The sequence below is a fragment of the Rosa rugosa genome, chromosome 2 (genome assembly GCF_958449725.1).
Source record: "Rosa rugosa chromosome 2, drRosRugo1.1, whole genome shotgun sequence".
Lineage (NCBI taxonomy): Eukaryota > Viridiplantae > Streptophyta > Magnoliopsida > Rosales > Rosaceae > Rosa > Rosa rugosa.
This window is the reverse complement of record NC_084821.1, coordinates 43361502-43389043: the sequence shown is the minus strand read 5'-3', so window position 1 is coordinate 43389043 and position 27542 is coordinate 43361502. Positions and strand designations below refer to the sequence as shown.

General features: G+C 37.5%; 2 protein-coding genes across 5 annotated transcripts; both read right to left on the bottom strand.

The window, feature by feature from the left end:
* Positions 1-15484, bottom strand: LOC133730800 (uncharacterized). Its single transcript, XM_062158321.1, has 4 exons — positions 14003-15484; positions 13277-13618; positions 1265-1402; positions 1-57 (listed from the first exon to the last, which is right to left on the bottom strand). The coding sequence occupies exons 1-4, from the start codon at positions 15482-15484 to the stop codon at positions 1-3; spliced, it is 2019 nt and encodes a 672-aa protein (XP_062014305.1).
* Positions 15380-27252, bottom strand: LOC133734484 (DNA mismatch repair protein MSH5). Of its 4 annotated transcripts, XM_062162126.1 has the most exons (35): positions 27116-27252; positions 26609-26640; positions 26340-26434; positions 26031-26111; positions 25886-25958; positions 25457-25520; positions 25095-25249; positions 24867-24968; positions 24776-24803; positions 24615-24646; positions 24462-24519; positions 24176-24262; positions 23638-23694; positions 22706-22807; positions 22521-22565; positions 21786-21863; positions 21528-21578; positions 21363-21444; positions 21111-21184; positions 20933-21032; positions 20656-20752; positions 20412-20501; positions 20253-20317; positions 20080-20138; positions 19437-19513; positions 19251-19337; positions 18654-18715; positions 18490-18551; positions 18268-18321; positions 18097-18179; positions 17602-17633; positions 17262-17285; positions 16928-17043; positions 16618-16717; positions 15391-16478 (listed from the first exon to the last, which is right to left on the bottom strand). In XM_062162126.1, the coding sequence occupies exons 1-34, from the start codon at positions 27152-27154 to the stop codon at positions 16631-16633; spliced, it is 2430 nt and encodes an 809-aa protein (XP_062018110.1). In that variant the 5' UTR covers positions 27155-27252; the 3' UTR covers positions 15391-16478; positions 16618-16630. The 4 variants fall into 4 exon arrangements, 1 of the variants encoding a protein (XP_062018110.1); XR_009858335.1 differs by having other exon boundaries at positions 15380-16478; positions 17262-17633; positions 24867-24939; positions 25075-25249; XR_009858337.1 differs by lacking the exons at positions 15391-16478; positions 16618-16717; positions 16928-17043; positions 17262-17285; positions 18490-18551 and having other exon boundaries at positions 17577-17633.
* Positions 27253-27542: the final 290 nt, after the last annotated feature.

The following is a 27542-nucleotide window of genomic DNA, read 5'->3' as shown; positions in this document are numbered from 1 at the left end:
TCATTTTGTGAGCTTTGCACTTGCTTTCATTTGCTTTGCTCTTTTTGCCATGAGAACCTGTAAACAATACAGAAAAACCAATGTTAGCTTAATGTCTAGTAGGCAAGATAGACAACAAATTGCACATATTCTTTCATGATGGTGTCTATACAAACAAAACCTAAAACATAAGGCATTGATGAACCTCAATCAATAGTAACAGACATTGTAGCACAAGTGTGTGGTTTTGTGTGCCTTTCATATATCATATTCATGCCCACAAAATTCTTCTTCTTGCAGTGGGTAGCTAATACTTTACAAATAATCTAATAATATTCATCATGTAAATTCAGCGAGCTAAGCTTTGGCATTGATAAGTGGATTAACCATAAGGGATTTTTCTACACTAGCTAGAAGTATGGACAACCTCTAACCTGAGGGACATACCACATAGAAGTCGAATCAGCGATAGGACTACGAATATCTAAAGCAGAAAATTTAACCGCTTTCCCATTTACAAACTCAACAGTTCTTTACCAGCCAAAAGGCCCAGAAAATTGAACAGGGTTCGACTAGATTCATACAATAAACTTTTGCTTAGACAGTAAACACTATACACAATATGCATCAATACATGAACAAAGCATAGAAACATGAAGTTCCTACTTCCCTAGGTACAAATAAGACATGAAAAAAGTCCAAATTTGAAGACGACATCAAAAGGGCAGTTGAATTCTTATATTTTCTGACAATTTCGCAGCAAACTATTCAGCAGGGAAGTAATAATAGTACAGTAAATACAAATTTCATTCAAGACAACTAACCCTCATATATATTGAAAGATCATCTCAACTGAATGTCATCTTTAGCAAGCAGTATAACACAAACCAGGGGCTATTACCAATAATCTATCATAACCAAAACAATGAAAAGTCTTTCATGAATGAAAAAGAAAAGCAACACCTATCAATATGCATTACAAAGGTTAGTTACATGGTGGATGGAATCACAGAAAATATAGCTGCTTCATCATTACCCAAATAAACAACAAAACCACTTGAGCATCTATATACCAACAAAGCCACACCAATTTCCATGTTAAAGGACATAAAAAATCATAAGTATAGACCTCGATAACTAGCCTGAAGCAACAACCATTTGCAAGCAAGCCAATTATAACTCATGGTCATTTCTGTCAAGCATCAACTAGAAATACAATATGTAAGAGCAATATAAACAATTAATATAAGAAGATTGTTGCTGCCTAAATTTATACGAGAATTACCCTTTCAAATCCATTTTGTGAAGGGGATATTACTGGAGAATCATGTTCCAATGATGGCTGGTCACTATTTGCATTTGGACTTACTCCATCTCCTATAGACTCCCTCAAAATTTCATGTCCACTAGTTGCTGATGCAACCTAGGTAATATAGGAGTCAAGCCAGACTTTAAGCTCATGAAGTGTGGTCAACCAGTTTATTTAATCAGACTGTTTTCTGTTGTAATAGTGCAGTATTTAAAATTAGAGAAAAATAACCTCATTTTCTGTTGAACGAATTATCCCTGATGATTTGTATTTATCCCTACAGACAACTATCTAAATATACTTCATGTTGTCATTAAACCTCTCCAGTTTTCCAAATATGTACATGTAACCCCACTTTTGACCAAGATCTATGACATCAGTGTGCTTTTAAGTGATCACAACTCAAAGTAATAATGCTTGCTGGTCATAAATTATTAAGGCACTTATCTTTCTAACTTAGGGAAGTTAGCACACGAGCATGCAACAACAAATATTTTTGTTTATTTCTTTCAACTTTCTTGCCTTCTCTCCCTAGCTTCTATATACTTTCTGTCCAGTTAAAGACCAAATGAGGAGAATTTGATTGTTGATAGTAGTCCTTGAGAGTTGAAGCTATCGCTTAAATGATCTCAGCTACAAGTCTACAATTTTTTTTTTTTAGAGACAAAGAGCTATTGTTGTATCCTTACTTGATTATCTCAAATTCCTACAATTATTAAGGGTTGCAGTTCATAACAAGAACTAAAAGTAGAACTACATGGTCCTCAGTAGGACCTCAAATCCGATGATAGTAAGAAACACAACTAATTTGTCTGGGAAGTATTCATAAATCATCATTCTGACCTGAAGTGTATTCACTTTTTTTCCCACAGTATTGGCAACATTTAACAGTAGTATCTTGATTTATCATCCAAAGAATTAGGGGAACTATAATGATTTACTTTTGTTCTTACGTGGCAAAGCATTGCCACGTCATGGCATTAATCAGCTACAAGGATTTAGACTATCATCCTTAATCAGGGTTTGTAGAGGGTCAACTTTGATCTCTTCTGGACTGCCTAATCAAACAGGCTTTCATCATGCCAAATATCAACTAAAAAGTCTACCATCTCAGTTAAAGGGATTGGCTCAGGGAAACACTCATTGGTTGAAAGTAGATCCTCATACGCTGTTGACCAGCTTATAATTGGAACAATTAAGATAAATGCATTGTAGCAAGACTCGAAGAATGTCAGTCAACCCCTTTTAACTGCTACCTGGTTTGTAAACAAGTTACTGACTTTTACTACTTGTTGCCTTTTGAAAACATGACTTTCAAAGTGACTATATCAAAATTATAGTGAATGGAAACTCTAGAAAATTGTTTCTTTAATACCCACAACTATATGAGAAAACTGCAGCCCAATAGTTGATAGAAAATACACATCTTAGATAACACAATCAAATGCAAGTCTTAATTAACAACTTAAGCATCCTACCTTCATTTAAAAGGTTTATAGCAGAAAGCAGTCCGATTAAAATGAAAAGGGTCTTCATCAAATCTCTGGTCAGTACAGAGTGTAGAGTCCACAACCATAACATGCAATGTTCTTCTGCCATAACAACTTGACAATATCATATCGATCACCCATAAAAAAAGCTGAACTCTTTATTCAAAACTCAAACTCAACCCAAAAAAATTCAAATCAAGTTCTACCTCAAACTAGTCATTGTATCGATGTCTAGGAGAAAGATATCCATCTATTTACTAAACATGAAGATTATCCAGGAGGATTGGCCACTAGTGCTCAAATTTGAAAGAAATCCCAATCAGTTTCATATCAAAATTAAACTCCCATATACAACCAACTGTTCCCCTAGAATTAACGAGAGACAAATGGAAAGAACAATGGAATTTACCTTAAGAAATTGATCTGTTGTGTCTGGGTAAAGGAGGAGCTATTGTTACAGTTTATTTGGTGAAGGAAAGGAGGAGCTCGTCTGCCTCGGTGGTAGATTCCGGTGCGTGGAACTCATCAACGTCAGTGGAGGAGCTCGTCGGTGTCGGCGGTAGGTACCAGTTCGAGGAGCTGCAAAGCTTGGGCGAGAGAGAGAGAGAGAGAGAGAGAGAGAGAGAGGTGATGTTTGGGGAAAAGAGTGAAAAAGAATTAGGGCTGTTTTGTTAGTAGGCAATTTGGTCAAAAAAAACAAAAGGAAAAACAGAGGGAAAAATATTTGGGTTAGCGCCAAGACGTTTATGTATTGCCACGGCTTCTTTCCGTCGTTTTTTTTTTTTTTTTTGGTAAAGTACATATACAAATACATTTTGCGACGGCAAGAGCAAAAGGCGTCGCAATTGAGTACAAAACTACTACGGCAAAGATTTTCCGTCGCAAATGATAAGACTTAATCGCGACGGAACATTTTCCGTAGCAATAGGGTATCAATTGCGACGGCAACTGTTGCCGAAGTAAAAAGGCGAAGCAATTGCAATTTTTTTTAGTAGTGTAACCACCTTATTTAGTTGTCTTTTTCTTCTTGGAAAATTTTCACAAAATTTTTTCGTTAATTGAAACACACTCATAGCATAGGTGGATAATGCTTGAGCGACAACTCTAATTAGAATGTCTTTCTCTGCACTACTTAAAAGCTTTCCCTGCCAGTTGGTTAATTTTTTGGCCAAATTTTCCTTGATACAATGGAAAGTGGCAGTTTTCTTTCTCCCCGCATATGTAGGCAACCCTAAATACTTTTCGTGGGATTCAATAGTCTCAACTCCCAACAAGCTAGAAACCAGCCTGCTCCTGCATGGATTTTGAAACATTCTTACTAAAAATCACTGAACTTTTATCAAAATTAACCAGCTATCCCGAAGCTTTCCCATAGGTTTCTATAACATTGTGAATCTGATAACAATCCTCCAAGGAAGCATGAGCATAAAGCATACTGTCACCCACAAACAAAAGATGATTCACAGAAGGAGCTTCATTGCATACCTCAATTTCCGGCAATAGCCCAAGTTCCTGTTTTTGACAAAGTAGAGTAGAAAAACCCTCAGCTCCAATCAGGAACAAATACAGAGACAAAAGGTCTCCTTTCCTCAACCCTATACTCGGCCCAACAAAACCATGAGGCTTCCCATGCATCTCACATAACTAATTAATACATTGCATCACCATCTCAATCCATGCATTGGAAAAACCAAATCTATCCAGCACCTTCTTGAGAAAGACCCACTCTATTCTATCATATGTTTTACTTAGATCAAGCGTCAGCGTCATAAACCCCTCTCTGCCTTCTCTTCTATTGTGAACAAAATGGGCTATCTCATTGGCCAAAAGAATATTATTAGTGATTGATCTTCCAGGTACGAAAACACTTTGAAAGGGAGAAATTAGAGAAAGTAAAATGATCTTCAATTTGTTAGCAATGCCTTTAGAACATATTTTGTAAATTACGTTGCATAAAGCAATAGGTGTGAATCAGACATATGTTCTGGATTACTCACTTTTGAAATCAGACAAATATGAGTGAAGTTAATTTGACAAACCAGATGACCAGTATGCAAGAAGTTCTAAACTACATCGGTAACATCTGTACTAATGGTCTCCCAATAGGAAAAATAAGGGGGCCATCCCATCCGGACCAAGCAATTGAGTGGGGTACATTTGAAACAGGGCAGCCCTAATTCCTCATATGAGTGTTGAGCACAGAGCTGCTCATTCATCTCCTGCATTACACAAGGTGATATTGTTGCCAAAGTTAACTCCATTGCGCCGAAATCAATATTAGATGCAGTGAACATATTAGTGAAATAAGAGGTAACCACTCTCTCCAGATCATTATCCTCCTCACACCAATTCCCATTTTCATCAAACCTTGTATCATATTTTTCCGTTTCCGGTTAGCTGCCTTTCTATGGAAGTACCCTAAATCCTAAACTCTAGGTCAGATTAAAAACAAAAGATGAGACATTCAACCATAGATATTATACCATAGCAGAGCACGCTAGGTCAAACTAATAACTTATTTTCACTTATATTTTGATTATAAGATGAGACTATTAAAAAGAAAAATCCCTTCTTAAAAAAAAATTTCTAACTATGCTCTCTTCTCTGATTCCCGCAAGGGAGGTTTCTCGACGGCGACTAGGCGAGGGTTTCTTCTCGAGTGGTGGTGGCCTTATGCTTTTGACTGAGACAAGAGTCTTTGATCCTTTCTCTAGTCTAATTCTTGGTGGCGCCGGCGGGTTTCGACGATGCTTCTTGCTCCTAGGCTTCTGCATATTCTTGTTCATCACCGCCGCTGGTCGTGCTAATGGTGGTGCTACTCTACAATTGAATCAGTCATTTGGGTGTGACTTCTCTGAGGAGGATGGAAGAGATGGCGGAGATCGGTGGTGTCCGTTTCTCTTCCTCAGATATTTTAGATCTGATGGTGAGGAAGGTGATTCGAAGTTGTTCAACATGGGGTCTGATGAAGGGTTGTGCCCCTGATGGTGGTTATGCTATTGGTGGTCGGTGCACCAAGGGATCCTGGCTGTGAGATGAACAGTGCGGCGACAGTCTCTACGGAGGCAGAAGCGGTGACTATGGAGACATCGATTTCCAGGGCGGCGGCGACAACTTCCAAGTGGATGGCGGCATCTGCAATGTTGGATGGAAGGCTAGGGTTTCCACTACTTGGGCTCCCTGGGCTGGTGATCAAACTGGAGATGCTGATGCTCAACGTGGTGGCTATTCAGGCTATGCTAGTGATGGCTTGAAGGAGGTCAGCAGGTGCAGTGACGTCTTTTCCGGCGATGGCAACATGCAATTCGGGAGCAGCTGTGATGTGGAGCAGTTGTTTGCTAGGGTTTTAGAGAGTCTGGGCTATTAGAGTATTGGGCTTAGTCTGGATTGGGTCATATGGGCTCTAGCTTATTATTTTTTATTTTAATTTTGGGTATGAAAAGATGATGGGCCTATTTTTTTCGTGCTTTGAGCGAGAGAGATCGCAAAGAAAAAAGAGACCTCGTTGTCCCCATTGGAGTATTTTAATCTTCTTCACGGCTCTGCTTTTCCTTGTTTTGGGCTAGGAGATTACTAGTTTGTTTGCTCTTTTAGTTAGGGGTGGCTTTGTAGTAGTTTATACGGAACGGTTCTTTTTGTCGACCCCATAGGGGTGTATCGTTTTTGTACTGCTTGCTGAATTACATAATGGGATGACCTCTTCTACTAAAAAAAAAAGAAAAATTTTCAACTTCAATTAAAAATAGAATCACAGGAAAAAAGAAAGAGTGAAGAGAGTTTCGAACTTTCGATAAGCTTTTGTTTTTAAATGTTATATAGTTTTATTTTAAATGTTTTATTTATATCAATAAAACAAATTAAGCTTTGATGAGCTCTTATTTTAAATTTTATTTTCATAAGAGATACATTTTTATTTTTATTTTTAATTGAATTTTTATTTTTATTAATATAATAATTGATCATATGAAAAAAAATATATATTAATTGATCAAAATATTATTTAGGACTTTTTAGTATACAAAATATTTAAATGGGTATTTTTGTCAAATTACCCTTGAATATAGGTGTGGCATCCCGAAGACCGGACTACCACAACGCCGCCTCCCCAAGTAACTCTACACCCGCGACACTTAGGGAGAAAGTGCTTTGGGCCTAGAATTCCTTAAAGAGACAAGGCCTTTAGGTTGAAACACAAGAAATCTAAAAGCCCAATGTTTGTAGGCTTGCATTAGTGGGCTTGGATCGTAACCACAAGGTTACGAACTAAGTCTAGCCCACTACGACCTAAATTCAAGTGGAGGTTCTAACCCTAATGTCCCACTTTGGTGGTAAGAAATCACACACATCATCAACCATACATGTCTTTACAAAAATTTAACGAGATCAAATATGTCAAATAAAGAGAAAAATAAACTTTAGATAAAACAAGGGCTAAATACTGTTTAGTACCCTGTGGTATCGGTCCAACATCGATTTAGTCCCTCAACTTTCAATTTCATCAAAAACACCCCTGTAATATCATATTCTCATCCAATAGGTCCTTCCGTCGGGATTTCGTCAATTTCAACCGTTAACTGCTGACGTGGCAATCCAACTCAGCAAAAGTGGGACCCACATGGAAGTCAAATACTGAAAATAACCCTGGCCAACCAGATATGGAAAAATAAAAAATAAAATCTCAATTTTGCGATTGGGGAGACTCGAACCCACCCCCAAAGATATGCAAATCAAAGCCCCAATCGCCATACCACTTCGACGATAATGACACACTTCCAACACAATAATATATATCTGATAGCCAACCGGATATGGAAAAATCCAAAATAAGCACCATATTTTGCGGTTGGGGAGACTCGAACCCACCCCACCAGATTGGCAAATGAAATCCCCAACCACCGTACCACTTGCTCGGTAGTGACAAATCCCAAAAAAAATAATATATATCTTTATACCCAATCAGATATACCAAAAATCTTAAATAAGCACAATATTTTGCAGTTGGGGAGACTCGAACCCACCTCACCACGTGTGCAAATGAAGAGCCCAACCACCAGACCACTTGCATTTTTTCGGTATGCCTTAAACAAAATAATATATATATATATATATATTTTTCGAATTTTTAATATCCGGTACTCTGATCTGTTATATGCAGGGGTTAGGCTCCTACATCCAGTCATTGCCCATGCCCGCTCCCATGTCTAGGTTTGAAAACATAAGTTATTTTTTTGACAAAAAGGTAGTAGATAAAACCGGTTTGCAATCCCACGTGATCGTCATCACGTAAATAGAAATCCACGGCAATTGATCTCCTTTCACAACTTCCATCATAACCGTCAATCTACCCAATCACTTTCCTGAATCCAATCATTATCACAAGGCTAGAGACAAAGGGGAAAATCAATAACAAGGATAGCATAGACGCATGACTCACTGTAGGTGCCCATTATACATTACCAGGATGTACCGGTGCCCTACACAACATACGTCAACTGTGGGCCACGCACGTTGCCCACTACCGGTGGTTTGGGATATCCAATTCCCAAGGAGGGTCAAACCATCTCCTTACATCCCCATCAATTGGCAACACAACATTCCAACCACACAAACCATTTCAAGTGTAAAAACAGATCATTTCCAAATCATGCAAGATGCCTCATATAAAACGTAGTATATGCAAGAAAAGCATAGATAGAGTTAAAGGCATCTCCTACTTGGAATCCTAGCTTCTCAGTGCTTGGCCTCAATGCAACCTTGTAGCTACCACCAACCTCACAAGATCCTACCAAGATGCCTAGCTCAGATCAAATAAGTGACACAAACAACGGTAAACAAGGCTACCAATTCATTCTGAATATTCTCCGAAGAAAACCCCTCCTCTAATCTAATCCACTAGCTAATGACCAGACCATTTGGGTTCCAAGAAGGAGTTTGTTGTTAGGAAAAAGTGGTAAGAACACTTTTAAAAGACAAGTTGCTAAAAGCTGAAAACATAGCCTAAAAGGAATTGTCAGAGGTCAAGGAAAATTGTTCAAAATACTAGAGGTAAATTCTCGAGTAAATTTTAAAAGAAGGATGATTAAACAACCACCTCAATAAGATTGAAATGGTTATTGAATTTTAAGTTAACCCATTCAAAGAGTAAAGGACTTAAAGGCTAAAGTAAAACAATGTGTAGATCTTTACCAGAAATATAAGTTTCTGTACACATATTTCAAAATTCCATAACTAATTCTGAAAAAATTCTTTTGGAGTGATTCAAATTCTGAAACGTTTATTTTTTTTGTGTCTACTATCTTCCTCTAGAAGAAACTGATCCCAAATTCCCAGCGGCTTAGCACCAGTTTAGAAATAAATGCAATTGGGTCAGATTGTATTGAAAACTGAAAAACTGCAGAAAGTTGTTCTTTTGTTCAAAGTTATTTTGGTACCCAATATGGCCAGTCAAAGAGAACCCAAGACACTTAAGAGATATGTCTAATGCTTCTAAAGACCAAAAGCTTGAGTCATTTTCTGATACTAAATGGGCAGGTGTTGTAGCTCAATGATATGATGTATTGAAACATGATGTTTGGACAGCTATAAATAACAAAAAAACCCTTGAACCAAGTACGATTTTAATATTCATGATATGGTCATGACCTAGCAAAAGTCCTAGACATTAGGGTGAATGAGAAATCAAAGTTAAAGCAGCAAGATACCAACAATAGCAGTGACAAGTTTAATCTTCAAGAACTCGTAACAACAACCAAATGAAACATAGTGTTAAGGAAATCATGATACTCACCAAAGACCAACCAAAAAGGTGAGTTTTCCTGAGGGCTTCAACTGGAAAGAGAGCTGAAGGAATTTGATTTGATTAAGGCCCAGTTTGTCCCCGAGGTCTAAGCTGCTTATTCAATAATTTAAGCTGGATGAGGTGCTTGGTAAAACAAGAGATTATGGATTATAATTCAATCTCCCACTTCCCAATGTTATAATCCACAAGTTGCAAAAGTGATGCTTCTGATTAACTGATTTTAGAAGTTGAGATCATTTACCTATATTGCCCTCATCTATATTCCAGCTCCGAACTCAGTTTCCCAACACTGCCGAAACTGGTTTGAAGATGGACTGAGGATTCGATGCCTACAACCCAGCAAGTTCGTGACTTCCAACTCCAATCGTGGTCAACTTTCTTCTACAGATGCAACGAAGCCAGGACTAAGCCGAGAAGAGCCGAAAAAGTCGCCAGCATCGAGGAACCGCGACGGAGCCGAGAATTCCCAAAAACGAAAATCATCAGAACTAATCGAATTCAGAAACTAATGACACAGGCATGTAGACCATGACGAGAAGATGAGATTTCATACCACATGCAAGCCAATTGGTGGCCGAAGTCGCCGGAATTCGCTGAAACTCGCCGGAACAGTCGGAACTTCTCACCTTTGATTCTTCTTCGTAGTCCGGTGCATGGACGATCAAAGGTCACAAGCGTGACGGGTGCCCGTGCGCCGTTGTAGGGTGGCCGGAGGTGAAAGTTTCGGTTAGGCTTCTCTTCCGGGTCAGTGGCCTTTTGACTCCAAGCTCCCTCTCTCTCGAGCTTCTAGGCCAATCTGGTCTGTTTCCTTTCCTTTTAAAGCCAAATCAACGGACCAGATTGGATGGTGGAGGAAGTTGACGGCTCAGATCGCGCCACTTGATTTCTATTTCCTTAAATAAATTTTCAAAACCCCAGAACATCGGAAAGTCATGATAAATGGTCCGAGTATCCGAAAAATTCTCCGAAAATTTCCCAGAACTTCAGAAAGTCACGATAAATGAATGAGTAGAGTATAACTTATAAAGATAATAAATGTTATTATTTCTAAAAATATATATAAGTAACATCATTTTAACATCATGTCCTTTTTGGTCATTTTCTAAACTCACAGCACTTTTATACTAAAGTTTACCAAACACTTAAACATTGCTTTTGTACTCACAGCACTTTTAAAAGCACAGTTTACCAAACACCCCGCTACTTAATTTCAAAGCTGATTATTCTCACAGCACAGCTAAAGCCGATTTTAAATTAATCACCTCGGGGCCAAACTCGCCCTAAGCCCAGTTGCATGCCAAGAAGTTTACTTGATCTCGGACATGCAAAGTGAAACAGAAATTACTCAATATGTAGGAAAGTTGTTTAAACGTATTTAGCCTGAAAATTGAGGAAAGAGATAGGAACTTGATGGTACAATGATCTTACCAATTATTAGAATCAATCTCAAACAAGATTTGGGGGATTTGGGTAAAGCAAGAGGAGAATACAAGCAGAAATTCGGAGCAGATTTGTTCCTGAGCAGCTCCCACTTCGATTGGTGTACAGGTCTGAAAAAGACTCCAATAGGGCTGAAATTTTGAGCTCAGATAGAAGAGACAAAGACGAACAACTTTTATGAAGAAGATATTTTGATCAGAGGTCCCGAACTAGGAATTTTGGGACATGCAAGCAGACTGATATGAGCAGGAACGAGAGGAAGGGTGAGAAAAGAAGGGTGAATGACAACCTCTGGCTTGGATACTTCCTTTTGAAGGCCTAGGATGATTTTCTAGAGGATGTTGCCATATGCATGGTGGCAACGTGGAACAGTGTAGCTGATCGAGGTTTTCCTTTCCCTCTGCCCAATTTGATGGGAACAAGAAAAAGAAAGACTTGGGCTTTGCGTGTAAGGTAGAAGGCTCAACTTGTGGGCAGTAAAAGAGTTTGAATCAGATAAGTCACGGGGTAAGAAAATAGGTTGTAAAACTAGAATGATGGGGAGATAAAAGTAGAATAGATAAATACAAGAAAAACTTAAAATTAAAATGTTGACAAGATTAAATAAGAATTTGGTTTTACCATACTTGTATTTAAACAGACTAATGGCAAGGTAAGTTTTGTAGAAAATTTGCTAGAGTTTGAAAAAAATATATTGGGTAAATAAATAGTATTTTTGAAAGACGGAGGGATGATTGATGAGTAAGCGTCAGGTAAGGCGAATAGAAATTCCACCAATTGTTATATAAAGTAAAATAAGAAAATCATAAATGCATGCACAAGTAGATTTCAAGATTATGCAAGGGTGTTGTCATGAGCTACAAGAATCTTATTGGGTCAAGAGAGATGTTTGGGTCAAAGGTCAACTAGCTTATCGGGCTAGGTTCTCTAGCATACCCGTTTGTTGGGTGTCCAAAGTAAATTATGAACTCTAACCTTAAGCTATTTTTGGGCCTAAGGCCCAAGCCCAAGCTATTTCCAAAAGTCTTTAGCCAAACAGAGGTCACGAAAAATTATCCCGTCCAAAAGTGACGTTCGGAGTTTCACGGGGTCTACAATAGGTCACGTACTATGCACATGTTAGTTTATAACAGAAGTAGTGATTAGTACCATTTAAAATGAAATCGAAGAGTTTATGTACTAGTTGTGATCAAAATTGATGTTTCATGTATCATCAATAAAATAGAGGATAATTTCACGTACCATTATTATTTTTTTGAAAGGACATACCATTATTATTATTATTGAGCAGATGAGAAAGTGAGCTTAACCAACTTCACCACTGTGGATAAGCTCAAGTAACATTTATGATAATAACTCTTATTATTATTATTGGGCAGCTGAGAGAGTGGGCTTACCAACTTCACGACCGTATCTGTCACTTGTATCCAACTCCTATACGGAGTTAGCTTCTCCTCCTAAGGGGCTGGAATTTTCAATGGCACAGATGATGAATGTGTAAGTGATGCAACCAAAGATACTTTCTCATCCAATGTGGTGTGAAGAATTGATAAAATAACTGATGTTTTAAGTAGTATATTATCTGTCTATATATTGTCACAGCGTCAGTCGATTCCTTTGGCAAAATAAGCGAGCTACTATTCCGTAGTGCATGCAGACCTGAAGTAACAATTAGGAGTCTCAGGTGCCCGAGACCATCTGTCAAATTCTCTGTATGTCGTTCTGTTTGGAAGCAACGACATCTTCCGCTACTTAGCTTCATACAAAAACCGAGAACAATATACAGTGGAGCAGTTTACAGATTTGATGGCGTCTACTCAAAGAACACTTGAAGGTAACAAAATAGACATCACATGTTCATGATATGATATAGTTATGAAACTTCAGTGATCAATATTTTCCTTCTTTTGTTGCCAGAAATTACATAGTTTTTTTTTTTTTTGAGTAAAGGGGTTTGGAACCCAGTCAGGCTGGGGGGCTCATCCCCACGCCCATATTATTATTATTTAAATTTTGCCGCATCGGGGGGGACGTAATACCTATACCCCGAGCATGCATAGTTGCGTTACAATTGTCTTCATAAAGGACATCCTGTAAAAAATCAGGAGCCTCCGCTAAAGAGAGATCCACAACACGATCAAAGCTAGCAAAATGTGCCAACCTATGGGCCACATTGTTTGCTTCACGAAAGATATGACGTATTCTAATAAAATCAAAAGCTTGCATATACTCTCTACAATCATCTAGAATACGACTTACCTCAGAATTGTCCTCCCCTTGATTGTTAAGAGCCTCAACAAGGGTGGAACAATCACTTTCAAACTCAACCTGTCTCCAACCCTGGCGAATAGCCATCAGCAAGCCCACTCTGCAGGCCTCTGCTTCACTATGGTAAGCTGAGCATAGATTAGAGATGGATCGGGACCATGCTCCCTTGAACCTGCCCTGCTCATCACGGACCACCACCCCAACACCACCAGCCTCATTATTACCCCGAAATGCCCCATCCACATTGATCTTTAGCCGGCCTCGAGGAGGGTAGACCCATTTTGTCATCATCCTCCTATTGTCCCTTCCCACTGCTCGACGAGGATGGAACCGCTGATACTCATATAACAAATGCATAGACTAGGTCACTGTATGCATGGGGTTGAATTGACCACCATCCCATACTAATTTATTTCTTTCAGACCATAAAGACCAAAGTAGCATAAAGAAGACGTCCACCTGTGGCTTAGAGAGCAAGCCTATCATATCAACAACCCATTCCTTCAAGGACGTCGTTGCATGGTTTCTGGCACGCAACCCCAGTGGGCTATAAAGCCAAAAACATGCAATAACATTGCATTCCTTAAAAACATGTAAACTGTGCTCATTCTCATGCCGACAAAACACACAAAGATGATCACCCAAGTGGACTCTTTTATGTAAAGCAACTTTAGTAGGTACCACACCTTTGACTAGTCTCCATATGAAGTTACGTACCTTAGGTTGGACTTTTGCAGCCCATATTGTTTTCCACAAACTGCTATCTCCACTTGCATGAGAAGAAGACCCTTGAGATGACATAGTGCTCATGCAACGAGCAACATGATAGCCACTCTTCACATTATATAGTCCATGCTTGTCATAGTGCCATATGAGTCTGTCAGCTGGATTCCTCAAGCTAAGAGGGATTTTAGTAATCAGCTCAACTTCTTCAGGGAAGAAAAGCTCCTCTAACCAGTCCACCATCCAATCCCTCGTCTCCGGATCAATCAGATCAGCAACCCTCATATCTTCCAACCCCTCCATCACCGCAGAAAAGGGCTTGAAAGTATAAGGTCTTGGTATCCAAGGATCAGACCATACGTTAATTGCCTCCCCCGAACCCACTTGATATCGAACCCCCTTCACAAGAAGATCCTTCCCCTTCATCAGACTACGCCAAGTATATGAATCACCCGGGTGGACACAAGCATGCAAGAAATCAGAATTGGGAAAATACTTAGCTCTCAAGGTCCTTGCAAGAAGAGAGTCAGGACACCTCAAAATTCTCCATCCCTGTTTTGCGAGTAGAGCTTGGTTAAATAACTCCATATTTCTAAAACCCAACCCCCCTTCCTCCTTGGGTACACACATCTTATCCCATGCAATCCAATGAATCTTCCTTCCGTTGTCCGAGTCACCCCACCAAAATTCTGCCATACAACGGTGCATCTCTTGGCAAAGGTGTTTTGGCAACTCAAAACAACTCATCACATAGGTAGGAACAGATTGAACCACCGATTTGATCATAACCTCCTTACCTGCCATACTCAACGTCTTGTCCTTCCAGCTTTTCATCTTATTTCTAGTCTTCTCCATAATATATTGAAAAGCTTCCGTCTTTGAGTAGCTAACTTCAGTTGGGAGACCAAGGTATTTATCATGCTTGTCAACCCTTTCTACCCCGAACATAGCTGCAAGCTCTTCTTGAACAATCATACTGACATTCTTCGAAAAAGAAATCTTACTCTTCTGGAAGTTAACTTGTTGCCCAGATGCATCTTCATAACACTTCAAAATATCCTTCAGCCTCCCACACTCCTCATCCTCTGCCTTCATGAAGATGAAAGAATCATCCGCAAAAAACAGGTGGTTTATAGAAGGAGCATCTGACGCAATTTTGACTCCATGCAATTGATCACTCTCTTCTGCCTTTGTCAACATCCTTGATAACCCTTCCGAACATAACAGGAATAGATAAGGAGAGATAGAGTCTCCTTGTCTCAATCCTCTAGATGGAACAAGTTGACCCCGTGGCTCACCATTGAGAATAAAAGAGTAAGTCACCGTTGTCACACAACCCATTATCCATTGTATCCAAACCTGATCGAAACCCATACTAGTCATTACAGCTTCAATGAATCTCCATTCAACCCGATCATAGGCTTTACTCATGTCCAATTCGTAGTCATTGGGACTGGACCAATTGGATGTGTCCATTACGAAGAAATGATCTAACAGGAGAGTGCAATGAAGAAATGAACTCGGTGTCTGAATTGTGTAGTAAAGCCCTTAAATCATGATGGAGGCATTAAAACCAGTACCGGGCATAAACTACTACTTCGACACTTGAAGCATGTTCAGTAACATCGTTCAAAACCCAGCTTCTTATGGTATCTTCATATTTTCTTAATTTGCTTTATTCTAGGCGGAAGTCTACTTTTAGTCGGAGTCCAGCATGTCATGTTATGAGACTGTCAATCTAAATCATTAGTCAATTTGGCAATATAACATGTCAAATATCTCACGAGAAAACAAAATCCTACTCAATCTGCTATTTCATTTCAGGATTTAAAGAGATTCAAGCTGAATGTTGTGGTCCAGGTTATCTCAACGCTCAGGCTGCTTGTCTGCCCTTTTCGTCTTACTGCTCCAACAGAGGGGGTCATGTCTTCTGGGATCGAGTCCATCCTACAGAGGCAACTCACAAAATCATAATGGATGAACTATTTGAGGGCTCGAAATACAGAGTCCCAATGAAAGGTGAAGGAGTTAGCTTTTCTCTAAAAGCTCGGGCTCGGGAACCCCTTGATTAATGGGAGAGTATTTTTGGTTGCATTGTGAAATTCATATGCAATTAGTGTGTGCAGTAAAGAGAGGAAGAACGACATGATTTGTGTACCATTACAAAATCAAAGGGCACGCAGTTAGAAACCGTATTATCGTTCTCTTTTAATATGTCAAAAATAAGAGCCAGAATTGAAAATCAACAATCATGTACCGTGCATGATTTAGAATCTAAATTGAACTATTTACATAAAAGGAAATATACGATACGAATTGTGTGACCTATACATTCATCAACATCTCTAATGAATGGATCAGTGAAGGTCTGGTTATCATCAACTGATGATGGAGATAATGCCTTGCGCATTGCCATCCAGATCCAACTGGCAACCTTTCTGAGTTCACAACGTCATATTCGCAAAGTTACCTGAAAAAGAAAATGATATAAAGTAAAGGGGCTTAAACATTGAAATCATCATATCGTAGAACAGATTCTTATTAGAAGTAAAAACAAGACAGGAGCCCTCCGAACAAAAAATGAAAGAAAAGGAGCGAAAAGAGGTTACCTCTGGTGCTTTTCTAGGACGCAGGAGAAAATAAGTCCTGAAAGAACAGGCCTAAATCGCCATTGTGAACATCAAATGCCAACATTTTTTCCACTACTGTCTGCATTTGAATTAAAAAGCAGGAAAGAGAGAAAGCGGCAATTAACAACATCGAAATGACAGAGAGGTGTAATTACTATAGAATTGTTTCATAGCTTTTTCACAAGCCATTTGGAGTGTGAATCATGGGAATGTAAATTTGCTGGTGCAGGGTTACTCCATCTAACATCAAGCTTGATGTTCAAACATAAGAGAGTTGTTGGATTAAAACCTGGTATTGCTGATCCTGAACTGATAAATTCTCATTGCACAATCGCTCGACATGCTGATTATTTCCAATCGCTTCCAATACAAATGCTGCTCTCTTGATAACTTCCTCTGGGACACCTATGTATAAACAATATTTCAAAACATTCTGCTATTAGACTGAAGCTGCCACCACCAACAGTTCCTTAAGACTGTAGTGGAGAGAAGGATTTAATACTCGTTTCACATGTGTCACACATATGAGTGTGTGCGCATGTGTAGAATGAGGAAAAATCTAAAACACTCTTTTCTGCCTTTTCTGGAAATCACAGCATAAGTTTCAAGCTCCAAAAACGTACCAGCAAGTAGAGCACAATGAAGACCTGCAGGATGTAAAATTGTAAACAGACTGTGATTCCAAATAACAATACCCAATAGGCACTCTCAACTTACATAGATATGTGTCAGTGACATGTCTGTGTGTGTGCATGTATAAAAGAGCACTAAGACACTTATCAGGTTACTATTTCATATTTAGACAGCACTTGATCATTTTTTAGGATGCTAGATATTTGTCCAACTGTTTACACATAGTAAGTGCCTAATGAAATGACTACGTTCAGTGCCTTAACAGCTTAACTATGCAGTGAGGACATCCACACTTTGAATATTTTGGTGTGTGTAAGTATATATACTTACCATAACCACGTAGTGCATGCCCAGGAACTAACCTGCGAGAAATGAAAAGTAAAGTTACAAACATCAGACAGCAAAATTATGTTCAACACCAGGGAACAAAAGCATACAATATGCTTAAAGGTGGAATCAGAGATGTTGCTAGTCCTGACTGTACAGTTCATAAAGCCATATTTGATAGTCTAAGGCTATGGTACAGTTAAAACTGTTAGCAGGAATTATAACTACATAAGGGCCCTGTAACTCAAGCAACATAGGGTCATCCTCTGACACACTATTTAGCAGAAGCAAACTGCAAGTTGGCAGGACTAGATGCATGTGCTTAGTGGTCAGAGAACAAAGATGCTCTCAGTCATGTAGACTAAATGTTGTAACAGATATTTAAAAAATATATTTTCAGCACGACCCCTGTGATCCAGGGAAATGGCTTCATACACATCCAAATGAGTGACACATTTCAACTGCAGAAGATGATGCATAGAGGTAATGAAAGTTTACCTATATAGGAAAACAATATCCTCAATATCTGTTGAGTTATCAGGCCTCAGCACACTCATAGTGTAAAATGTGATCTTCTTGGACTGAAATAGGAAGAAAATATTAATAGTCACCATTCTCACAGTTTATACCTGAAAGTATGAATCAGTTGTATAAACCGTAAACCCTTACTTTAGGTAAGCAACTCTCGCTGAATAACTCAGTCAAATGTGTGCACACTAGAACCTGCAAAAGAATTACAAATCCCAAATAGAGTGACTTTCAATTCTCATAATGACCTCGTGCACATTTGGTGAAGATATGTATAAAAAAAGAAAATAAAATGAAATGAAATTGGAAGATTTCTATTTGGTCTGAGATTCAATTCTTATGGCGTGAAAAAACAGCCTCAACCTTTGGGGGGTCATCATAGGACACCAAGTAGTTTATGGTTCCACCAAGCAGACCAACGCCATCTGGAATAAGATTGAGAACAATTCTGATATGCTGCGACAGCTGAACACAGAGGAAGGAATATCAAAGAAATTCTTCTTGTTTGAGAGAGAGGAGAGACTAACCTTCTGTAAGAGTACCTTTACCAAATTCATCCAAGAGACACAAAGACCGTGAAGTTGCCTGCCTGTTCGGTTTGTCAAATCAATGTATATCAGTGAAAAGGAATATTATTTTTATACTGTGCTTGGTGTTACAATGGTCCTGAGATATGACAGGTATTTTGAATCCTTATAACCACCAACCAGGTTTAAAGCCGGAATATTACTACAGAGGAGGTAACCGATGATTGCATTCTCACTTTGCAACATAATTGTTCAAGTGATATGTTATTGAACACCCATGTTTTCTGTTTTATTTTAATAAAGTGATAATGCTTAAATTGTATTTCAGAGAGAGAATGCTTTTTCCATCGGTCTCCTGTAGTAACAAGCTTAATAATGCATTTTTAATGCCTACTACACATGCCATTGCGATAATATCACTTAAACACTCTAAAATTCTGATTATGCATACATTATTAAAAACGAGACAAATTCAGGTTTATGACATCAAAAGAGTGAAAGAATGACATGCATCAGAAGATGCAAATGCTGAAAGCTAAATGAATTTCATTAAATCAGCACTGTGCACATTTTGGAAGGTTTCTATTTTGAGTTTACCTTAGCATCATCCCTACTTGATGCAGATCAATCATGAACGTTGATTGTTCTGCAGCCATGAGCTTGCTTCCCATTGCGCAGAATATTCTGTTAGAAGGAAATAGAAACTGTAGTTGTTATTATCATCAATGGTGTACAAGTATAACATGGAATGTGAGAAAGATGTTGGTAATAGACAGGCCGAACCTATCAGTCAAACCCACAGTTGCAGCATCTGCCGGAACAAAACTTCCTATATGGGCTAGGAAAACAATCAAAGCTACCTGGGAAGAATTAAATTTCTGAATACATGTACATGAATTTTTACAGTATACATAATTAATAGCCAATAATGTAACAGGCATCAACCAAATCAGAAAAATAAGGTGACCTTAGAACAACTTTATATCTCTACATGCAACACAAAATAAACATTCAGCATGTATTTACACACAATTAAACATGCAAATGTTTCCAATAAAGCACCAAGAGGTTAATAAGAGAATGTCCTTGGTACATAAATGACCACCAGGTCAATTAGCCCCTGCCTTTCTGAAGAATCATAACATCATCAAACATGTTTAACTACCGAACTTCAGAATCATACTTTAAATAGGTATATCTCAACCGTTTTAAGTTGTAAACCATGTTTATTGCATGTAGTATCGAATGGCACGGATAACATAAACACAAGATAGAGTACTATTCATTTACTTGTGACAAGTCACAACCACCAAAAGAATATATGAGAGATGCTTAACATTAGATAACAATACATTTCAATGAGAGAGAGAGAGAGAGAGAGAGAGAGAGAGAGAGAGAGCATTCTAGAACTAAGAAAAAATATGACCTGCTTTATGTAGATGCTTTTCCCTGAATAGTTGGGACCAGTGATGATATTAATTCTCCCTGAACCAACAGAACCATTGAAATTAACACTCAGCGTGGAAAAGATGGGATTTATTTTCTGGAAATGAGTCGAGCATAGTTCAATAGGCCACAATTAAATGTATGGTTCGGTACCATCATTTTGAATCTTTGTATCATTGGGAACAAAAGTGTCTACCGTCATTTCCTGCAAAACATGTCTGGAAATGAAAGAACTCTCGTCACTAGCCTTGTAATTCATCATCACTAGAGGCACTCTTAAAAAAAACAAAAAAAACAAAAAATTATTCTCACCTTCCATTTTGTATATCAAGCAAGCAGTCCGTGGTCAAAGTAGGCCTTACATAATTGTTTTGACGGGCAACCAGCGCCAATGACAAAAAGCTAAATGGCCACATGATGAAACATATATATATATATATATAGAACTTGGTAAGCAAGATAAACTTACAAAAAGAAATGCACAGACTTATCAAAAGAATGAGGTGGGGGAAGGAGGAAGCTAGGGTAAGAGCACTAGTATTAAAATGATTCTCACCAATCAAGTTCAGCTGCAAAATTTACAGCTTTAAGCAGATGCGTTGAAAATAGAAGTATATGTGACACCAGATCTCGAGTGATCGCCCTCTCCATATCTATATATGAAATTTATGAGTTAAAATCATTATAGAGAAAAGAAATATCAAATTAAACCAGAGTTGAAGGCATTCTGAATGTTGCATCTATCAAAAACTATTTTTGCACGCCAGATTATTCCATGCAGCTCTCACTAGACTACCACACCACTTTATTAATTTCTGAATTTTCTGGCATACCTAGTATTTTATGATAGATATCTCCCAGAAGATTATCCAACTCTTGTGTCTTTGGAGTACGATAAAAGAATCTTTTTGTTTCTCCTTCTGCATCAGAGAACTAAGTTTGAAAGCTATATTTTCTTATGAAAATTAGTTACAAAATATGTTCAATTATGTTATGCAAGCATTAACTTACAGCAAACTCAAAATCTTGAAGTGTCTCCAGGGTAGCTTCATCAAGTTTTTCTTCAAAAATGCACATCAAGTATCCTACAAAGTAAAAAACATAAAAAAAGAAGAAGAGCATTTATGAATCTAGGTTAAAACATAACACTATTAAAAGATTATTGATGCACTGATTTACTGACAAGTGAGAGCCTGGGAAAATCTATAAAAGATAATGTCACTCCACAAAATTCATTTTTAAATGCAATGAGATTGAACCTACCTATCTGGTGTATATACACGATACAAGGAACAAGCTTGTCTTTGCACAGCTGAGGAAGTCTTCCAAGTTCCATCTTTGAAACCTGCCAGGAATTCCTTAATCAAAAGCAACTTATTTGGTAATTCAACTACAATCTTCTTTCTGATCAGATTATGTAACAGTCACCTCTTCCAGAAATTCGGGCAATTCCTCATATATTTGCCTCAGCTCATCTAACTGTATAAAAAACGAAATTATTTGTTAACATTGCAATTAAAATTTTAGAAAAATTCTAGCAGAACAGACGTATCAAGAGGATATAAGGTAACACAAGGAAAATGAAGATTAAGAACAAAAACAATGACGATGAAAATGATGAGCAAGGCAAATATGCATTCTCATTGGACAATTAACAATGGGAGTTTTTGGGACTTTATGCCTAACCTCAGTACAGAAGTCATCTTTTACAATTGTCTCATATCCCTTCTCTTTACTTCTGTTTACGTCAAGAACACCAATTACCTGACAAACAAAGTGTTTATATTATGCTTGTAACATATTAGAGCGAAACAAATTCTGATGATTGACGGAGAGTAATGAACACTGGTTAATTCATCTCCAGATTGTATATTGAGTCATTATTATAGGGATCTAATTTTTGGTTTCATTCACTTGGGTTCTTTATGGTAGGAGGATGGTTGCATTATTCTTTATGCCTTCCCTACCTCCTTTCTCTTTGTAACTTTCTTTATTGTTAATAAGTTTTTCTTGCCTGGTCGAGATTTCATTATAAAAAAAATTAAAAAATGAACAGTGGTTAATCAGTCTGAAACATATCTAAGAAATGATCACATCTTCTAGGTAGTCCAAAAATAAAAAGTCAATTTACCCAGGCATAAGAAGGAAATCAAAATAAATCCAACAGGAACAGGAGGACCAAACATGATACAGCTTCAGAATTCAGAATAATTTTGAGTAACTGATAAGGGAAGACCTCATACTAAATTAAACAACTTTTTTTCTGAAGTTACTTTAACCGAGGGCTCTAGAGTCTGTAAACATGGTTTCTTTCTATTAAAAGATTAATTCATCCTCTTATGGAAGTTTAACACTTAATAAATTTCTTCTTTGATATTGCATGAAAGGATATAAAGGTTGAAGGCTACTTCACAAACTAACCAATTCATATACATAAGCAAGCTCAGTTGTAATGCATGAAGCAGCCTGCATTAAATTTAGACAACAGAGCGAGAAAGAAGATTAGTATATAAAAACAACAAAAGGTACAACTTAAAAGAAAATAAAACAGAAGAAATATTTTGTACCCCAACCGTAAAAGAAAAAAATAAAGCAAAGAATCAAACCTTCTCAAAAATGTCCAAATTCAGGTACTTGGCATGCTCTTGAAGACTCTCAGAAACACCCACTTCAAATATCTTGTTCACGTGCAAGAGTGAGCAAACACTCTAAAGAGACAAAAGGAAAAAAAGAAAGAAAAACTCAAGTCAAAAGACGAAATGTTTCACTGAGAGTTAACAAAGTCAAGGAAGAATGATACAGTGTTACCATCCATCTTAATGAAGATTATGCTCTGCCAGGGCTTAATTAGTCTTTTCTTTAATAAGAAACACAAACCAAATTCTTAAAAATGGAAGGAAATTACAAGTAGGGCAGACGAATATATCTAGGTGACAACCTTAGGAGAAATACATTTTACATTCTGTTCAAAACTCCCCCTTTGTACAAAGATACTCAGCTAAGAAGTAAATTACACAGGTGACACATTAGGATATATTTTGTCTTACACCATCTTATTATCACTTTGTAGAAAGGTTAACATTTGTTGCATGTACTGCACAGCTTAAGGGTTTAATTGTAATTGTCAAGTTGGTCAATTCTGGAATGTAGATGTAACTTAACTAGCTATTTGCTTCTTCTGTAACTTATCTGTTATGCACAAAATGTCAATAAACATTACAAATATATGAGGAAGAATGACGAACATCATAAAACACATGAATGGTAGTAGGTAGATCGCCCACAAAATAAGCCTGTTACAACTGAAACAGGAGCCTATGATGCTATACATAACCTAAGCTCCCAAGTAGTGAAATAGTTACAAAATGACATGAAATTACAACATGTGCCATGACAAAAAAAGAAAAGAAAAGAAAGAAGAAGTCATAACTCATTATGTTGTTCATAAAGCTACTTGTTTAGCTAGGAGTCAGGTAAGACTGGAGGCAGGCGTGCACAGAAAATAGAGTTAAGCCATAGCAGATAAGAGAATGCCTACCTTTAAAAAAGCTGTCCAATCGGTACTGGTACATACGGAGCTTGGGGAGTTGAATTTCTTCAACAAACAAAAGAAAAGCTTCAGAATTAAGAAATAAAGACAACATGGGAAAAACAGAGACGGCCTTGTTATACAGTCATGTCTAATAGAATGATACAAAGGAGCAAATAAAATCATCATTATTGCTGTTATAACAGCCACTTTACTAAGAGATAATATATAACATCATTACCAGCTCCTTGAACTTGTACAGAAACAAGTACTATATCAAGCGTACCAAGTCTATTAGTTTAAAGGTAGACAGTAACAATAACTGAGAAAATAATGAAAAATTATAACAGTAGTATGACAGAACGAAATACAGCAATAATGATTAAAGAATATAATTTAGTTCCATGAAAAAGATTTGGCTTAAATGATGACTCCAGATGCAGCTAAAGTATCTCTAAACCAAAATTTTACCTTTGAAAAAAGAAAAGAAAAACGAAAAGTAAACAAACAGAATGCAGCAGAAGTATAGTAAAGAAAAAGATGGTACCTTGAGTATGTGAGGAATATCCTTAACAGATTTCAGAGTTGACCGTAAAGACATAATTAGTTCTTCTGAAGATATAAAGAATGATATCTGATTGTCAAAGAAAAGTAGCTATGGCCTTGACTAATAGAGATCTTAAAGTTAAGAAAGTCAATATCTTATTATTAATGCACTGATCTTGGGCTTTGGAACCAGTTAGTAAGGTAATTCAAGATAGCATCAATCTTTTTTGACTAACTGAAAACGTCATATTTAAGCAGTCCTTCTGTACTTTAACATGAAAGGATACGGTATCAAGACGACTGTTCAAAATTTCAAGGTCAATTATTGGCCTTAGGAACCAGTTCCTAGTATGACGAAAAATAACATTTGTCAATAAGCCATTGGATTGGAGGTAACTTCCAAAGTAGTGGCATAAAAAAGTATTGATCAGAGAATTTACCTCAAGAGGCGCCTCCCAATAGGAGTTACACACTGAAATAAGGATGACTAGATTAGCCCAAAAATTAGCTTGGAACAAGCATATTAAATATATTTATATATATACGTATATATTTATATTACAAATAATAAAAATAAAAATAAACAGAAAAGGCTACTAACCTTATTCAACATGCCAAATACAGAAAACCTGAAACTGAATCATGTCAGGTTAATTTTCCTAAGAAAATTCAGCAAATAGTTCAGAATTTACCCTTCTTTTGCTCTACCAATGCCCATATGGCTAGGATGCTTATCTGTTTGGAATATCTGCAACGCCTCATGAGCTGCAGCATCAAGTTTTAGAAAATTGTTTCTATTTTGGTTGTAAAGGAGTGCATTTATCCAATTATCATACTAGAACCAGTTCAAAACCAGACCCCCATCAATCACCCCTAATGAAAAGAACAGAGCTCACTCACAAAGACACATAAAAAGATACAATGAAACTTCTATAACAGAATCAATTGCAATAGATGCATTGCCGCATTCCATTTGTTCAAGTGTGTCTACAATCCTTTCATTCTCTAATATGGCAAGAAGGCCTCCACTGGTACGAACTTGAACATCACTTCCCATGTCCATCATAGAACTCAACTGCAGTGGACAATATAAAAAATGGAGTTTATGGTGCATTTCCAGAAAGTCGTCTCCAAACAAAAGAGAGGTATCTAGTTATTCACAAAACAAGAAATCAAAACGATTACCTAAGAGGCTGAATAAACCATTTATATTCAAGGTATAGTATATCAATAGCACCATAAGAACAAATATATACACAAGATAGATAGCTTTCCTACTTACATAACAAATTCTCTCCTTGATGTCTAACCCATCATCCATTCCTGTTACTCGAAGGTATATCAATCTGTAAATTTCATATGAAAACAAATAAATAAAATATAATAATATGATGATGAGCAAAACTAATAATGGTGTGTAGTTTTTCAACATCTCCCCAGCATGGACATGAAAGAATAAAGATTAAATCTATGTTTTATCAATCATGTGAAGTAAATTGCAACTACCTATCTGCATAGCATTTTTTTTTTTTTCATTTAATGGCCAGATCTATCCGCTAAGCCTAAAAATAATAGTAATGATATTATCGTGGAACGTTATACTAAAGGCATTTATGAGATATAATTTATCTTCAACCGGCTAAATTAAACCAAGTTTACAATACTCCCAATGTTTAAAAATTTAATGCATGTATTGCTGATGCTTCTATACCTGTGCCATGCTTGCTCATAGCTAAATACTGAACTTTTCACAAGCTTCACAGTAAAAGCCTCTGTTGTTCCATCTGAAATACTTTAAAAAGTAAACAACGGCTGACATGCCGAAATCCATAGCCAACCATATAATAGCAACATACCACTTCGTTGTAAAGCAGACAAGAAAGCTTCCTCGCTTTTTGTGCTTGTGTAGATGATCAGTGGCTTAGCTTGATATTTCACTAAAGAAATATTATAGCCATACAGAAACAGTTAAGATGCATTACGTTTTGCTTGCTGAACAGTAACTGAACTGACACAAGGTATAAACTAGAGTAGATTACTTTTTGGTTACAAACACTACATAATTTGTCTAAGAAGAAAACCAATCAATTTTCATTATCAGGAAGAAGAATCAAACCAATAGGAGTAGAGAAAATAGGCTTCATACAGAAACATGAATCGCGTACCCATATCAATTAGGGGGAAGTCCATGCTGCCATCTTCCCAAACTTCCATCACGTGAAGTTGGCGAATACTGGAATCATAATAAGAAACTCCCACTCTGAAAAGTAAGATTTTCAAAGCCATGAATTTCGGACTCTACTGTTTGATTAATAGTAAAAGGGCAAAGCATATATAGCAGATAACATAAGCAACATTGGCTATAAGTCATAACAAAGGCAAGTATATGCGGTTGATAACAAAGATACGGTAAAGCCAACAACTGAGGACTCACCGATGACCTTGTCGAATGCATGCCATGTACACCTGCATTTAAATTCAGAAAAACAAATCACTTAAATTAGAGAACCACACTAACCAAAGAGAGCAGAATTAATTACAAATCGGATATAGTTTTTCTCATATACTCAAAATACTGCCATTCTAGCTTGCGTAGCTACTGGAATGAAAGCATATAGTCTATGCGATTATATAGTATTTGGTACCTATGAAGAATTAAAACCGAAATTTAAAGAAAAATGAGATGAATGATCCAATTTCCTCTTCTATATTTTCTCAGCAAATCCCAAAGTGGTGAGAAATTCAAATTCCTGAGCCTTATGATCTTAGCTTAAAATCTAACATAACAGGAAAGAAGGATCAGTTTTGGTTTCAATTGAGTAGCGGTTTCCCTAATTTGGATATCAAGTAAAACCTGGACTACAAACTCGACTAGACTCTTATGCTCTGCTAGGATTTCCAGGCAAACCAAAACGGAAGGGACAGAAACGGAAAAACTGACCTGAGGTAGAGCTTCGGTTTCGTCCATTTCCTCCTCCATTTCGGCGACCGAGTTGCGACTCAGACGAGCACAGAGAGAGCGAGTCGGCTCAGTCAGAGAGAGTCACCAAGTTCTGGGCGGGAGAAGTCCGGACTCGCTTTATATAGGTACCCACAGTAGTGGTTTTGTTGGACTGGGCTTCAAAGAGTGAGGCCCAAATAAACAAAAAGCCCAAAAAGAGACGCAGAACCTAATTTTTAAAATGGTGAAGGCTGGAGTTTAATTTACAGAGCACGGAGAAGTAGTGAGAAGAAGGAGAAGAAAACCCTAAACCCAGATTGAATGGCTTTGTGGAGAGCTCGTGCGGTTTCGTCCGTGCTGTTCAATAGGCTCCTCAGCCGCTCCAGCGCCACTGACGCCGCCGCCGCACCATTGATATTTAGTTTTA

Coding starts and splice junctions, on each gene's coding strand:
- LOC133734484 (XM_062162126.1), bottom strand. CDS start 27,154: ATGGAGGAGGAAATGGACGAAACCGAAGCTCTACCTCAG. Junction 24,263..24,461: donor TGAACAGTCGTCTTGATACC/GTATCCTTTCAT, acceptor TTTGACAATCAG/ATATCATTCTTTATATCTTC. Junction 18,322..18,489: donor CCTATGATGACCCCCCAAAG/GTTGAGGCTGTT, acceptor ATTCTTTTGCAG/GTTCTAGTGTGCACACATTT.
- LOC133730800 (XM_062158321.1), bottom strand. CDS start 15,484: ATGGACACATCCAATTGGTCCAGTCCCAATGACTACGAATTGGACATG. Junction 13,619..14,002: donor CTGCAAAAGTCCAACCTAAG/GTACGTAACTTC, acceptor TATGAGTATCAG/CGGTTCCATCCTCGTCGAGC. Junction 1,403..13,276: donor AAGGGGAGGACAATTCTGAG/GTAAGTCGTATT, acceptor TATATTACCTAG/GTTGCATCAGCAACTAGTGG.